The sequence below is a fragment of the Symsagittifera roscoffensis genome, chromosome 2 (genome assembly GCF_963678635.1).
Source record: "Symsagittifera roscoffensis chromosome 2, txSymRosc1.1, whole genome shotgun sequence".
NCBI lineage: Eukaryota > Metazoa > Xenacoelomorpha > Acoela > Convolutidae > Symsagittifera > Symsagittifera roscoffensis.
This window is the reverse complement of record NC_087063.1, coordinates 13,022,416-13,036,312: the sequence shown is the minus strand read 5'-3', so window position 1 is coordinate 13,036,312 and position 13,897 is coordinate 13,022,416. Positions and strand designations below refer to the sequence as shown.

General features: G+C 37.7%; 2 protein-coding genes across 2 annotated transcripts in view; one reads left to right on the top strand and one right to left on the bottom strand.

Annotated features, from left to right (window-relative positions):
- The window catches only part of LOC134840763 (glycogen phosphorylase-like), a 428,033-nt gene that overhangs the window by 137,747 nt on the left and 276,389 nt on the right, over positions 1 to 13,897 (top strand). The window lies entirely within an intron of this gene.
- Positions 1 to 13,897, bottom strand: part of LOC134838849 (uncharacterized) — a 50,828-nt gene that overhangs the window by 19,614 nt on the left and 17,317 nt on the right. The window contains exon 2 of the mRNA XM_063854136.1: positions 4,345 to 4,504. Coding sequence (XP_063710206.1) covers positions 4,345 to 4,504 — 160 coding nt within the window. The remainder of the gene's footprint in view (positions 1 to 4,344; positions 4,505 to 13,897) is intronic.

Genomic DNA, 13,897 nt, shown 5'->3' with positions numbered 1-13,897 from the left:
AGACTGGATATAATTTCCTTTGCAAAAAGAAAAACCTGCCCTCTAAGCCTTAAACCTTTTTTCGGCTAGCCTCAAAGAATACAAGGAATTAGTTTACCGTAAAGCGAAAATTATCCATGTTCCCGAAAAAAATTTATACACGAAAGGTTTAAGCGAGTGATATTCCGATCGCTAGACTTAAAGCAGATATCTTCGGCATTCTGGTTTGTAGCTTCAAATCTCCACGCAGCTACCTGATTTTGCTGAATTTTCAAGTATTGTTTTGATATGAGAAGTGAATTTGTGGGACAACGTAACATCTAACAAAAAATTATTGCCCACATTTGGTCATGCAGATTTCAAGCTTAACAGTATCTTCCTTTTCATAACAGTACTTGTTAATGGCTCCAATGAGTTTTCTGCTTTAACCTGTTAGAACCTTAAGAAACAAACTTTTGTTCCGATCACGTCATGAAATGACATAAAGGAAGGAACTATTTAAGGGTGGTTTTTTGACAATTTAGCAAAGTCAGTTGCTTAGTATTTCAATGATTTTGGTCAGAATTTTTTTTAACTCCCGGGTTGAGCTCACATTGAAAATTAGCGATGAAAAATTGAAAAAAAACAGCGATCGCCATCGATGATTTATCGATGTTCATTGCCACAATAGCAAAATTCATCGATAAAGTATCGCTAATTTGGCTAATTTTCAGCGATGAAACTGCGATAAAAAAAACCTTTCAAATTGAGCGAAGTTATTGATCTAACAGGTTTCCGATCCAGCAACCATCTGATTTGCAGACATATGTGCTACCTCTGCGCCGTCCATCCTTAGATAAACTGAAGTTAAAGGGTACATCAGTTGAAACTCTCATTTGAAAGCTACAAGATTAAGTTCAAACTTCTTAAGATTTAGCGATGATTTTTTACGGAATCATCACTGAAATAGCTCTGAAACATCGCAGGTTTAGCTATGCAATAAAATCTGAATTATACATGAATTAGCGCTGGAAATTAGCGATCACTGGGATACTACAGAAAAAGCGATTAATAGCGGTGGGACTTCAACCCGAGCTTCAAGAAAAGTGCTTTAGTTTCTCCGGTCTTGCTTCCTAAGTGTGTATTATCAAAATGCTTTATCAAAGCTATCTGAGACGCCGTTTCCAAAGTTCTGCACATAGTATTTTTTGGGCCATATGTTTTTCAACAGTGAATTTTTTCAGTTTTTTATTTTTAGCTGGACCTTGACGTCGAATAATTTTTCCGAAGCGGCAATTTATGCTAAATTTCAAGTTTGTTAATTATCAACTTGGCTTATGGTCAGTTTCATGTTTGCTGATTATCGGCTTGGTTACAACACGTTTTCCATGTGTTAATGCTTTTTGGCGATTTTACTTAAGCTGAAACTTTGGGAAAGCTAACATTTATATATTGTTTGAGCTTTAAAAGTTTTAGTTCAAGTTTTTTGCCTTACAATTAAAAATTGGTTTTAATAAAAAATGTTTTCGGAAAATGTCATATATCTCGAATCACTTTCACTCAATTTGAAATTGGACTTTATGCAAAGCTCAGGTTCGCATCTCTAGGAAAATTGCTCTTGAACTTAATGTAAAATACGCTTTTTTCTTTGCTACGATTTTTCGCAAATTTGGGTATTTCAGCGTTTTTTTATAAAATGGGTTCATTGTTTGAAATTAGCATGAGGAAATTCAAAAGGAAAGTTTCAGTTAGGTCATGTTTTTAAAAATGACTGCCTAGTTTTTGTTAACTTTTTTGTCTGCGATTTTCATGTTTACCAATTTTTTACGTTAACGAGATGACAAATTTGTGATTTTCCGTACAAATTGAAAAAACTGAAGAAACCTAAAAAATTTTCGTGTAATTTGAAATTGTATACCCTGTGTTGGAATGATATCAGGACATTTCTGAGATTGCGGATGTGGCTTACAAATAAGGCTGCTCAAAGCGTTGGAGTTTCCCAACTATAACATTTAAAAAAATCGAAGAAATGATATAAAAAAATCACATATTTTGAAACTCTCAGCCCTATAATGGGGGTGCCGTCAAGCAGCTACTAGGGAACGCAATTCATCCTTTTATCCCAAAATTACTCATCAGATGTTTTTTTAAGTTTCCGAGACTCGACAATTTCCATGTTTTAAAAGTTCTTTTTTTTTAGTTCTCACTTTTTGGGAATGGTCCTTCTAGGGAATGCAATTCTTTTTGTTTCAAAATAATTTATCAAGTTTTTTTTTATTTCCGAGACAGACAATTTCCATGTTTTCAAACTTTTTTTCCAATTCTCATTTACTGAAATTCTCGATTGTTTGATAGGACCAAATCAGGGTACTCTCAGGGCTTGAGAATGTGGCCACCAAATTTTACTGCTCAATATTTCCGAGATAAAATGCGTGTAAGATTTTTAGTTTTTTTAATTCCAAATTTAAAAAAATAAAATCATAGTTTTAAGTTCGAGTCAATGTGGTGGCATGATGTCAGCATACTCCCAGGGATTGAAAATTTTGCCCCTAGAATCGACTGCTCCGATTATTTTAGTTTTCGAGATATGACATTTGATTGGTTTTATGAGAAAACTTCTAAAGAACTTACTTTACTCTTGAATAAAAACTATCAAACTTTGAAATTTTCAGACCGAAGACGTGTTGCTGTCAATTTTTTTAAGAGGTTGCAAATCTGTTTGTTCAAATGTGACTGCTCAATTTTTTCAAATTTTGAGTTATCTGAAGAGTTTCATTACAGAAGTTAATGATTGTAGAAAAAGTTACTTAATATTAGATCTTTTCTTAAATATCAAGAATACAGTTGCATGCTTTTGAAAATTTTTCTTGTGTTCAAATTACATAGATCTACAAAACACAAAAAAAAAACAAGCTAAAGGTTGTGCTTATTTTGAAATAGTCCTAATTCTGAGTTAGAAAATGTTACTATCGAAAGTGGAAATTAATTTTTATATTTCCAGTGGAATAAAAACTTTACCTATTGATCCAGTTTTCTCAGGTTAAGCTAAGGTTAGCAAAAAAGCGCTAGTCCTGCTTTGTTCTAGAATTTCAAAGAGTATAAAGGGCATCTATTTTTTTTTTCGAATTACTTGCGTTCATTACTCTTTTCCAATTGTCAGTTAGCTGTTTTAAAGATGGCACTTTTTATGTTCAGCCATCTGTTGGAACCGCCGTAGGTGCGGGCCACGAGCTAGTGTTCATTACACATTTACTAATCCAATTTTATCTTATTCCATTTTTTCCGCTTTTTTACATAAAAAATTCTCCTTTGGTTACATAGGCTTAGCTATCTGTTGTGTCGCTCACTTGACGCACAAAAATGAAAAATTCGTGATTGTTATATGGGTTTCAAGGCCACTTGAAAACTCCGGGTTCCAAAAACTGGCTAAGAGTTTTCTACGCAAACAGTTTTTTGGCTCAACAGGCCTCTGCCAAAATATTGACGGCTTAAACGCAGCTTCTCATTTTTTCAAATTTTCTCTCCTAGCTTGTGTTGCGTTTGTATTTTATTGTAAAACATTATCCAGACCACATGATTGAAACTTGCAATTTAAATTTCGTTGTTTCTCAAATTGGGTTGTATTTAGAAAAAAAATGATAAGACCAGTCTCGCCTAAAATTTTAGCAGAACTATTGTGGTGCAATTTGTTTTGCAGAATTCGGGCTCAAAAATTAACCCCAAGAACGATCATTCTTGTTTTGTTTAGTCAAAAAGAGCTTACTCTAAACCTATTTGTTAATTTACCGACAAAAACAATATCACTGCAAGCCTCTTATTTAGCCCAACCAAAATTAAGAAGCAGTTTTTGGCTATCAAACGAAAATAAATTTGTTTATACAAAGCTGAGAAAATTGTACCTTTCTTAAGTTTTGTTGTGTTACATAAGAGGCTTGCAGTGATAAATTTTGATATAATAAATGAACAAATAGGTTTGGAGTAAACTTTGATTGACTAAACACAGCCAAGAATGATCTTTTTTCGGGTAACTTTTTAGGCCCGAATTTAGCAAGTTTTAAACAAGTTTGGTCTTCGTTATCAGAAATATGAAAAATAATATAAAAAAAAGAATCTGATAATTGAGAACTTTCAAGAAAAATGATTTTCAATTTTCTTGAAAGTTTTCTAATATCTGATTTCCTTTTCTTGTGATTGTTTACGAAGATATCTTTGACTAGAGAGTTGTGAGTATAATGTTCGCAGCACTTAGCTGTTCAATTCAAATTCAGGTTCGTTTTGTGGAGTATTTACCGAAAGCGTTATTTTTATTCATGTACAACAAGCTCTAGATGGAGTTACTGATGAGAATTACGCTGGCAACCAACCTCTTTACCAGCACTGACCAACCTCTTAGGTATGTCTGAGCACTAGATGGGGTGTTGAGAAGTTCGGCTGCATATCTGACATTACTTGCCGCATCCTCCGACTGTCTCATCCTCTCTCTCACCAAGTCTCTGATTTGAGACATATCCAAATTAGACACTAACTGATCGATGTTCGTCGCCGTCTAAAACTCGGAAAAAGTTACTTCAAACAACCTGTTCAAATTACCTTCAAATTACGTTTTAAACAGTCAAATTACGTGTTTCAATATCAAATAACGCGTTAAGTGAATCTTATGTGATGCGAGAAGTCATAGGGGCTCATTCTTAGAGTAGTTTCAGTCTTCATACACCGCCTGTTTTTAAGCTATCTAATTTTGGTCGAATAGTTTCGGGAACCACTAGAAAGTGAAGTTATCAATTACTCAACATTTTCATAATCAGAAAATATAAAAAGCGATAAGCTGAATAAGAGCGAAGTTCCAACGAGTAGCACCATTCGTGCTTTAGCTTAAGAATTAGTTTTAATACTGGCATTATTCGTGAGAATATACCTGTTATTCTAATAAAGTGCGCAGGTGTATGCAAAACAGCAGATTATGGTATGTCCAGAGATTTATGATATACTGATTTAATGAAAAACTTTTATGATATATCGTTGATCAGTTATAGAGCCAACAATGTCTCCTGTAAAGTATCCTAAGGCGAGTGAGATAGCAAATATTCGTAGAAGTAATTGGCTCAAAATTTTATGATTTCATTGATCGGGTACAATGGTTTTTAAGATATCAGATTATATTGTAGTCTGTACTTATAATTTTTTCGCAGAGATGTCTTCGAATTTGCAAACATGAGAATTGGTTTTTCATCTTGAATTTATAACTTAATTGGTAGTGGTTGGAAAAAAAATTTTTAACATAAGTTTTGCGCATTTTATTTTTTTGTTGGTTATGATTTTTGAACTTCTTTTGCAAAACTTTTTATTAGTTTTGTTTTATTGAAGAGTTGCTTAAGTTCTGCCGAAAATTTTTGTGTTTTTACTGGGAAACTATCAAACTAGCGCAGTGAATGAGGTCGGTTTATCACAAAAATATACTATATGATATTCTTACCCATGAGGCGACAATTCGTCGCAAGCGACGATTAGTCGCAAGCCACTATTCGCAGCAATTTTAAAGTGTTGTGATATGCGTTGCGATATCAGTTGAAAACAAGTTGTAATTCAATACTTTATTTTTACTATTGAATTTAGGTTTTCTTATTCTTTTGTTTTGTTGTTGTACTGAGAGTTAGATCAATGTTACGAACTCTGATCTCTCGCTTAATCTCAGTGTCATCACTCACGTATGACCTTGAGCATACCATACAGTAATGATTAAGCACCAAAGGTTAGCTGTACATACGTATATAAATACTGCTACTGCAGTAGCGGTATGACACACCCCCCTCGGTGGAAGAAATAAATTATACAACATAAGAAGGATAATTTATTTAAAAAGAGTTCAATATACTCAGTTCAAAGAAAGTCTCTTGGTTAATTGACGATTTTAGATTATGGACTTTTCAGTTTTCTTCCAGCTCTATTTCCCAACTCGGGTTCCAATCGACTCCCTCGTCTAGTGTAGCGTATCCGAATTTTCGCATGAACAGATGTCTTTCGAGTCGTCGCACTTTTGATTCCATTGGTTTGTCGTTACGATCTTTGAAATCTCTCAGTTGATTTCTGTATTCTTTAAGTGCCTCCCTTAAAAGACCTCTCCCTGTGAGATTTTCTGATATTTCTTTAATCGAGTGCTTTATCGGATCTCCGAATCGTTTAGGTTCTTTGTTTTTCGTTTGTCTGGAGCTTCGTCTAATACCTGACTCTTCCGTACTTGATTCGTCCGAAAATCCTTGTGGTGGTTCGAAATTTGCGTCCATTTCCGAACTTTGTTGTGGATTTCCTCGAACTTCGTCTGCAACTCGCTGTACTCCTCTTTTTAACAATTGGTCCGCGTACTTCTCCCATTCGGACGGTGCTAAATTGCGATTGTGAAATGTGTCGACTATGTCTTCTAAAGGAGTGTGAGAGTCAATGCATTTCAATTTCGGCCGCTGTTTAGCCTTTGGCGTAGAACTGGACTGAGTTTTGGTGTCTACTCTTTCCGGCTTAGATGTCGATTGCTCCTGTTCCAGGTTGGCTGCAGTCGCAGTTTGGCTTGTCCCCTGTTGCTGCTTGTTTCGGCCTTTCTTTTCCTTTCCGCTCTTCTCCGGCTTGTTTGTGTTATTTTCCTCTATAGTTGATTTTGGGCCCGCCAAATTGGGTTTTGCTCTTTTGACAGCCAGATTCAGACCTCCCCCGGCTTCTGTGTCCTTAGAAGTAACTATTGTTTGGCTTTTCTGAAAACGCTCTGTGGGATTCATTGCATCTGCGATTTCCATTTCTCCTTGAAGTTCGTCTTCTGATCCCAGCTCCTCGAGTAATTCTGGAGAACTGATTCTCTTAAACTTTTTTGTAGGTTCCAACGATGGACTTTTACTCGTGCTCTGATTTTCTTGTGTCAGTACCGTTTTCGATTGTGCTATATCCGATTTCCTATAAATCGAACCGGCCGATGTCTGAATTGTTGAGTCCGTTTCTGAAGCGATTTTCCCTTTTAGTGGTCTGGTTAAGGCTTGTCCGCTTTTCCTTAGTGGGTCCTTTCGGAGTATTGTCTTGGGTGGTGATTTACATTGATTTTCTACTTTGTCCTCTACAAATCCTTTCTCCCAAGAGTAGATCATTTCCTTTCGAAGGTCGGGATTGAGTAGCCCTGTCTCGTCCACTAATTTCCTGATATCGTTTTTAGCCGCGTCCCTTCTTTCGTTGTTCCAACGGGCGTTCGCCTCCAACAATTCCTTTAGAGCTTTGGCCCTTTCTTTGTCTCTGTCCGATGTTAACTGCTGCTTGTGCAGTGGGCTTGCATCCCTGCTAAGTTGTCCCTTGCGCACTATTTTGAGATTCTCTCTCGACTGGTCAATTCTCCGTTTCAGTTGGGAGGCCGTCAGTGCTGAGCGTTCCAAGTGTTGTTTGTCTAAATAATCAGAAATATTTAAAAACCTATTCCTCACAATTTTAAATTCTGTTTTTGGTAGTCTGCCGAAATGTGCTTGAAACGGGGATACTTGAATTGTTTTCTGCTTGTTCCACCGTAAATCTCTCATTATAGTGCTGAGACATAATTTGATTGATTTATTATTTTCTTCGAGCATCATCACTCCCAGTCTTCTTTTTATAGTTTGGATTGTACGTTCGACCAAACCACAACCTCTGTGGTCCCCCACCGGGCAAAATTTTTGCTCGATATTGAGTTCCGAACAGAATTTTTTTAGCGTTTTCCCCTTAAAGCCTGAAAATTGATCCGAACGAATTGATTCAGGGACTCCATGTGTGTCGATATATGATCTCAAGAATTTTACTGTGCACTTTCCACTTGTGGATTTCGTAACCTTCACTGATGGGAATTTTGAGAATCGATCTATAGCTACTAAAAGGTAGATTTTTTTTCCTTTTTGATTTTCTATAGGCCCCGCGTAGTCTAATTGTACCTCCTGTCCCGGCTGCGTGAGCAGTGGCAGTGGTTTTGACGAATTTTTTGAAATAAGGTATTTTACATTCTTACCATATCTGGTACAGCTACGGCACTCCTCTGCCAAATTCACGATGTCCTTATTCATATGAGGCCACCACAGATATTGCGCTGCTCCCAACATAGCCTCCTGGCCTGGATGCCCTCGATGTATTCGTTTCAGGACAGCTTGTCTTAGTTGTACTGGAACTGCTAGCCGGTTATTCACCAAGATGCAGTCGTCCTGAACTGCCATCTGTGACCTTAACGGATTTGTATAAGGTCCCATCAATTCAAATCCTTGTTTGTCCCCTCTTTCGATCACTCGTCCGAGGCGGTCCATCCACGTGTCTTCTGTGGTCAATTCTGCTAGTAAACTTTTGTCGAACAGTTTTGCTAGATTGTCCAAGGTCTCTACTTTTTGCTGCTTTTGCAGTTTCGCTTTTCCCAGTCCCTTTGGCGGTTCTATTGAGCACACTTCCTCTTCACTCTCCGCCTCTTCTGTGGTTGTCAGGTCCATCTCTATTACTTGCACCTCACTGAGTTTCCGTTCCGCCGATGCGATCGGTTTAGTCACTGCTGAACTTGATTTGTGTTCCGAGCTGTCACTGACTTCTTGGGTGTGTGCCACCAGTTCTCTTTTTTCCTGAACATTGTCTTCTCCGCCTATTAGCTGCCAGAATGAGAGTAGTCTTTGATCCGCTTCTCTTTGTTGATCCGGTTCCAGCTGCCATTTCACCCGTGATGCATGTCGTGTTTCACTGTCGGAGCTATCTCTGTTTTTCCGGCTCCCTCGAATTATTTTTCTTGTACGCTGAACTGTCTCTGTGATCTCCTCCTCTTCCGAAAGTTCATTTGTGTTGGATAGTGAGCGATTCCACTTTGGGTCCATTAGACTCTCCTCGCGCTCCTCATTCCGCCATTCTTGTGGTGAGCTCGACCACCAGTCGTATGATCTGTTTCCGTTTCCTGACATCTCGATCTTTGAGTCTGTTTTTTTTAAATTTCAGGTACTGGTTGTTTTATGATTTTGAATTTGTTTAAGACTGACTGTTTGTTGGGTTGATTTGACGAAAAAGTGATTTGCTTATGTTGAACTGTTGTGTTTTGCTGTTTTTGCAGTCGTGAAAACTGTTTTCTCTCGTTCCGGTCGAGCTTTGTTCGGTTTTGACCGTTTTGGTTGCTATAGCAACCATTACTTGATGACTGTTTCTTAGCATTCCTTCTAGAACATTCTAGAACGTTTTCGTTCCGGTTGAGCGACCCAATTTCTTTAAGCCTACTGTTCCAGCAGTCGAACGCTTCATGAAAGGAGTTTATTGTCGCTACTACAAACTTTTCGTCTAATTCTGATTCGGGCCAGGGATCATTGAAGGGATCACGCGATAAATAATCAACTATGCCCAAGTCCCTCCCCGGAATGTGAACTATTTTGAACTGATATGGCAGTAACCGGTCAACCCACCGGGTTAAACGTGATTGGTAGGTCTTGTTTGATTTGTTGACATCCAATGCTGTTGTAAGCGCTTTATGGTCAGTTGCAATGATAAATGTTGTCCCCAGGAGGTAGTGTTTATATCTATCTACTGCCCAAACAACTGCCAATAACTCCAATTCATTTGTTGAATATTTTTTTTCTTGGGCATTTAGGTATCGGGATGCGAATGAAATTGGGACCCACAGGCCTTCATCATTTTGTTGTTCTAAAGTAGCCCCTAACCCATCATGGCTAGCATTGCATTTAACTCGTGTTTCTCGAGTCGCATCGTAAAAATGTACTTTTGTTATACCTGCCACAGCTTCTTTTATAGCATTAAACACTACGGTGTGTTCCTCCCCCCACTCAAATTTTTTCACCGGGAGCTTCATGTTTTTTAACTTTTTCTTTTGATTCTCTTCTTTTAGAAGTGGTCTTAATTTTTCAGTCAGACTTGCTGCGTTGGGTATAAATTTAGCTAAGTGATTTATGCTTCCCAGGAATGACCTTAGCTGTTTAAGCGATTTCGGCGGGTTTAAATTTACTACTGCTTCCGTTTTAGTGATTTTTGGTTTAACTCCTGCCTCTGAGAGATGATGACCCAACCAATTCACTTCTTGTTTGAAAAATTCGCATTTTGATAGTTTCAACGCCAAATTTTCCGCATCCAATTTTTTTAATACTGCTTCTACCAAATTTGCATGTTCAATTTCACTTCCCTTTGACACAATAAGTATGTCATCCAGAAAACAGAACGTGTTTTTAGCGTGGTTGATGGTTCTGTCCATAGCCTTTTGAAATTCAGCTGGCATATCTGCTAAACCATAGAACCCTGTCAAGAATCTGTAGGTTCCAGTTGCTTTTCCACCAACAATGTTGAAGTTGCATTGTCTAGCTGTATCTGCAGCCAATTTTAATTGACTGTACGCATATTTCAAATCTAACACCGAAAAATATAGCGTACCCCTTTTGTTTTCAGTTACAATCTGGCTTACCCCATCAATGAGTTCATCTACATTTGGCATTTGGTATTTGTTTTTGAACAATTGTCTATTGATTGGTTTTGCATCCATTGCCAATTTTATTGAGTCGTCCTTCTTTACTGTTATCACAATCGGAGCGATAAAGCAATCACTTGTACAATTATCAAGTTTTGATATATGACCTTCTGTTAACAACTTCTCGATTTCTTTTTCGACTTTATCTTGTATGTGAATTGGGATTCTTCTCCCCTTTTCTTGGATCGGACATAATGGATATTTAAATTTTGAACTGACAATGTGATTTTTCGAAATGCCTTGTCTTTCAAATAGGTTTTTAAATTGAGTGAAAAATTTTTCTTTCCAACCTTCTGACTGCTCGCACATGAGCACGTCAAACCTGGTGAGTTCCTTGGGCGCTGGTTTTTGTGTAGTCACTATTCCCACTTGTCCTTGCAGATCTAGTCCCATGATACATCTAGTTTTTCGTTCTGATACCAGAAAGGTGGCGCCCTTTACTTCCCAGCCCGCTGACCTCAGATTGGTTTTTAGGGCTCCCAGTATACTGATCGGTTGTTTGTTGTAGTCCACGAATTTGGTTTGTAAATTCAGTTTATCGGACGGTATGAATCTTACTTTGTTTGATTTATCCATAATTTCCTTTGTTGTCGCCCAGTTGAGAAATGAAACTGGACTTCCAGTGTCCACTGTTAATTGAATTATCTGGTTATCTATTCGTACCATGGCCTTTAGTGATTTTACACGATTCAATGTTGGATCGCGGATCGAATCTATTTTCTGAACTCGCACCATTTTTCCGTTTGGTTTGTCCCTCATTTCGTTGATTCGGTCTTTCACATATTTTGAAACTCTCTCGTTTTCCGGTTGATAGGTTTGTATCGACATAACTTCAAATTCGCTACATGGCCCAACACCTTCACTAATCTGATCGCATTCCTTTACCGATCCTTCCGAGTCTTCTGCAACTTCACTTACTTGTTGGGATCTGCACATTTTAGCGAAATGATTGGGTTTGCCACAGTGTTTACAGGTTTTCCCCATCGCTGGACAATTTTTTAGGTGTCCCTGTTCAAACGTCCTTCCACATCTATTACATGGTTTTGTTTTCGTGTTTTGATTCTTGTTATTGTTTTGTCTTTTATTCGATTCCCTTCTATTTGGAGTTTTGTTTGTCCCCGCCAAATTTCTAACTGCCATTACAGGTTCTTGTTTTATTCTCACACCCGAGATGTAATTGTTACTTGATCCCCCTGTAGCCGCAGCATTAGTCTTTTGAAACGCCCTTGTGGTTAACTTGCTATGTTCGAATTTTATAGCCCTTTTCAGAACCTCCTCCGGGTCTAGAGTCTCGAATGTCAACGTGTCCTGCAAGGTCATGTTTTTCATTTTTGAAATGAACAGGTCTCGGACTATTTCATTTTCCAATGTTCCCAGTTCTGATCGGGCTGCTTGTGCAGTTAGCGCTGCGTGAAATGATTCCAGAGATTCTCCCGATTCTTGCATTCTCGTAAATAACTTGTATCTTTCGTACGTTACACATTTTACCTTTTGAAACGAGACTTCTGCCAAATCTGTTATTTCCTTGAACGTCATTTTCGATATTTCAGCATGCGGGTTCTTTTGCAGGAATCTTTTCTTTCCCTCTGTACCCAAAGACAAAAATAATATTGACACCAATTTCTTTTGTACTTCGTTGTAGAAGACATTGTGTCCGACTCGTGGTCCTCTTGTCCTTCTCTCTTCGTTCTCCAATACTACTCTATCCATTGCTAGCTTATCTCTAAGAATCCTAGCGTTCCTCGCATCTTCATTCTCCCCGTCTCTGGGTGTTTCAGGGCGTGGTGGTGGTTCCTCTAATATTTCTTTTGGTTCTTCCAAAATAATCTCTGGGTTCACATTTTCTTTAACCGTAACCGCCATGAGAAATTGTTCGAACCAGATTTTGAATTGCCACGGAGGGTCTAGATTCGCTGACGCCCAAAATACCGGGATTCCCATGTCCGTTCTGTTGTCTTGAGCTGCGAATCCTGCTGGCTGCGCCATGTGATATGCGTTGCGATATCAGTTGAAAACAAGTTGTCATTCAATACTTTATTTTTACTATTGAATTTAGGTTTTCTTATTCTTTTGTTTTGTTGTTGTACTGAGAGTTAGATCAATGTTACGAACTCTGATCTCTCGCTTAATCTCAGTGTCATCACTCACGTATGACCTTGAGCATACCATACAGTAATGATTAAGCACCAAAGGTTAGCTGTACATACGTATATAAATACTGCTACTGCAGTAGCGGTATGACAAGTGTGAAGAGACCGTGTAGAGAGTCGGTTGCCACCATCGCAAATAAAATAGTCAGTATATCCGGAGAGCATGGTCAGCAAAAAATTCTGTGGGAGCAAGAAGCCAAAAAGTGAGTAAAAAGTAAACATTTGACACGTGCACGAACTTTAACTTAAAAAATTCAAAATTTTCCAATTTTTTTGTCTGCAGCGATGGAGTTTCTGTGGGGAATTTTGCAGCCTGGCAGTGGTCGTAGCATTTGGTTTGATGTTCTATTTTTGTTCCTACTTTGGTAGCGAAAGTTACGGAATACTTGTGCTCGGAATACTTTTTCTTTTACAAGCCATTTTTGACAAAAGTTTTTAAAGTCATTCAAAAGGTATTGTAGTCATGAGCTTAAATTTGAAAAAATATATATGTTTTTGTTGTGATAATTTTTCGTAAAAGTATGGGGGGTTTAAGATTGCCATTTTTGCCCAATTTGCGACAGTTAGTGGGCGATATATTTCGCGCCATTTACGCGTGCGCGATGATTTATTCCGTCTTAGAAATCATTCCAAATTGATTAAGGGGAGCTTGTTTTCCATAATTGGTTGCAGAAAATTTTTTTATACTTTGTATGGCGTGTGGGGTGATGATTTTCGCAAAAAAAAACTCAAATTTCTCGAATTTCGTTTGATTTCATTCCATGTATTTTTTCAGGTTATGACTGCTCCATAAACCTTAAAAGGCAGTCGGAACATTCAGGGCTTCGCCCTGGTACGAGCAGTCTTGTTCATTCAGTTTTTTAATGGGTTGCGTTTCTATCAATTCGGGCTATGTAAACTCTGTTTCTCTGGTTTTATCTATGTGTTTCTTCGAGTTTGTATTAATCGACTCTTACAATCTTTTGTTTTTGCATCTAAGAAGGTGATGTGAATCTTCCAAAAATTCCAGCAACAAAATATTTCAGCTGCGTTTGCTTGCTTATTTACTTGTGCATGTATTGCACTTATATCAAAACGTAATCTCTTTAATTAAATAAAAATTTGAATCCTTAAATTTTAACTAATCCTTATGGAATTTTTTTTTTCTTCGAAACGTAAAAAGGTGATCCGATAAATTCAGCAAGTTGATAATTTAAATAGATTGTGTTGAAAATAAACAGTGAAATATCTTGTGGTTGGTTTTTCGCCATATAGATCTGAACTTTGTCGCATGTTGTCCTGTATATCTTGTGCATATACATCTGAA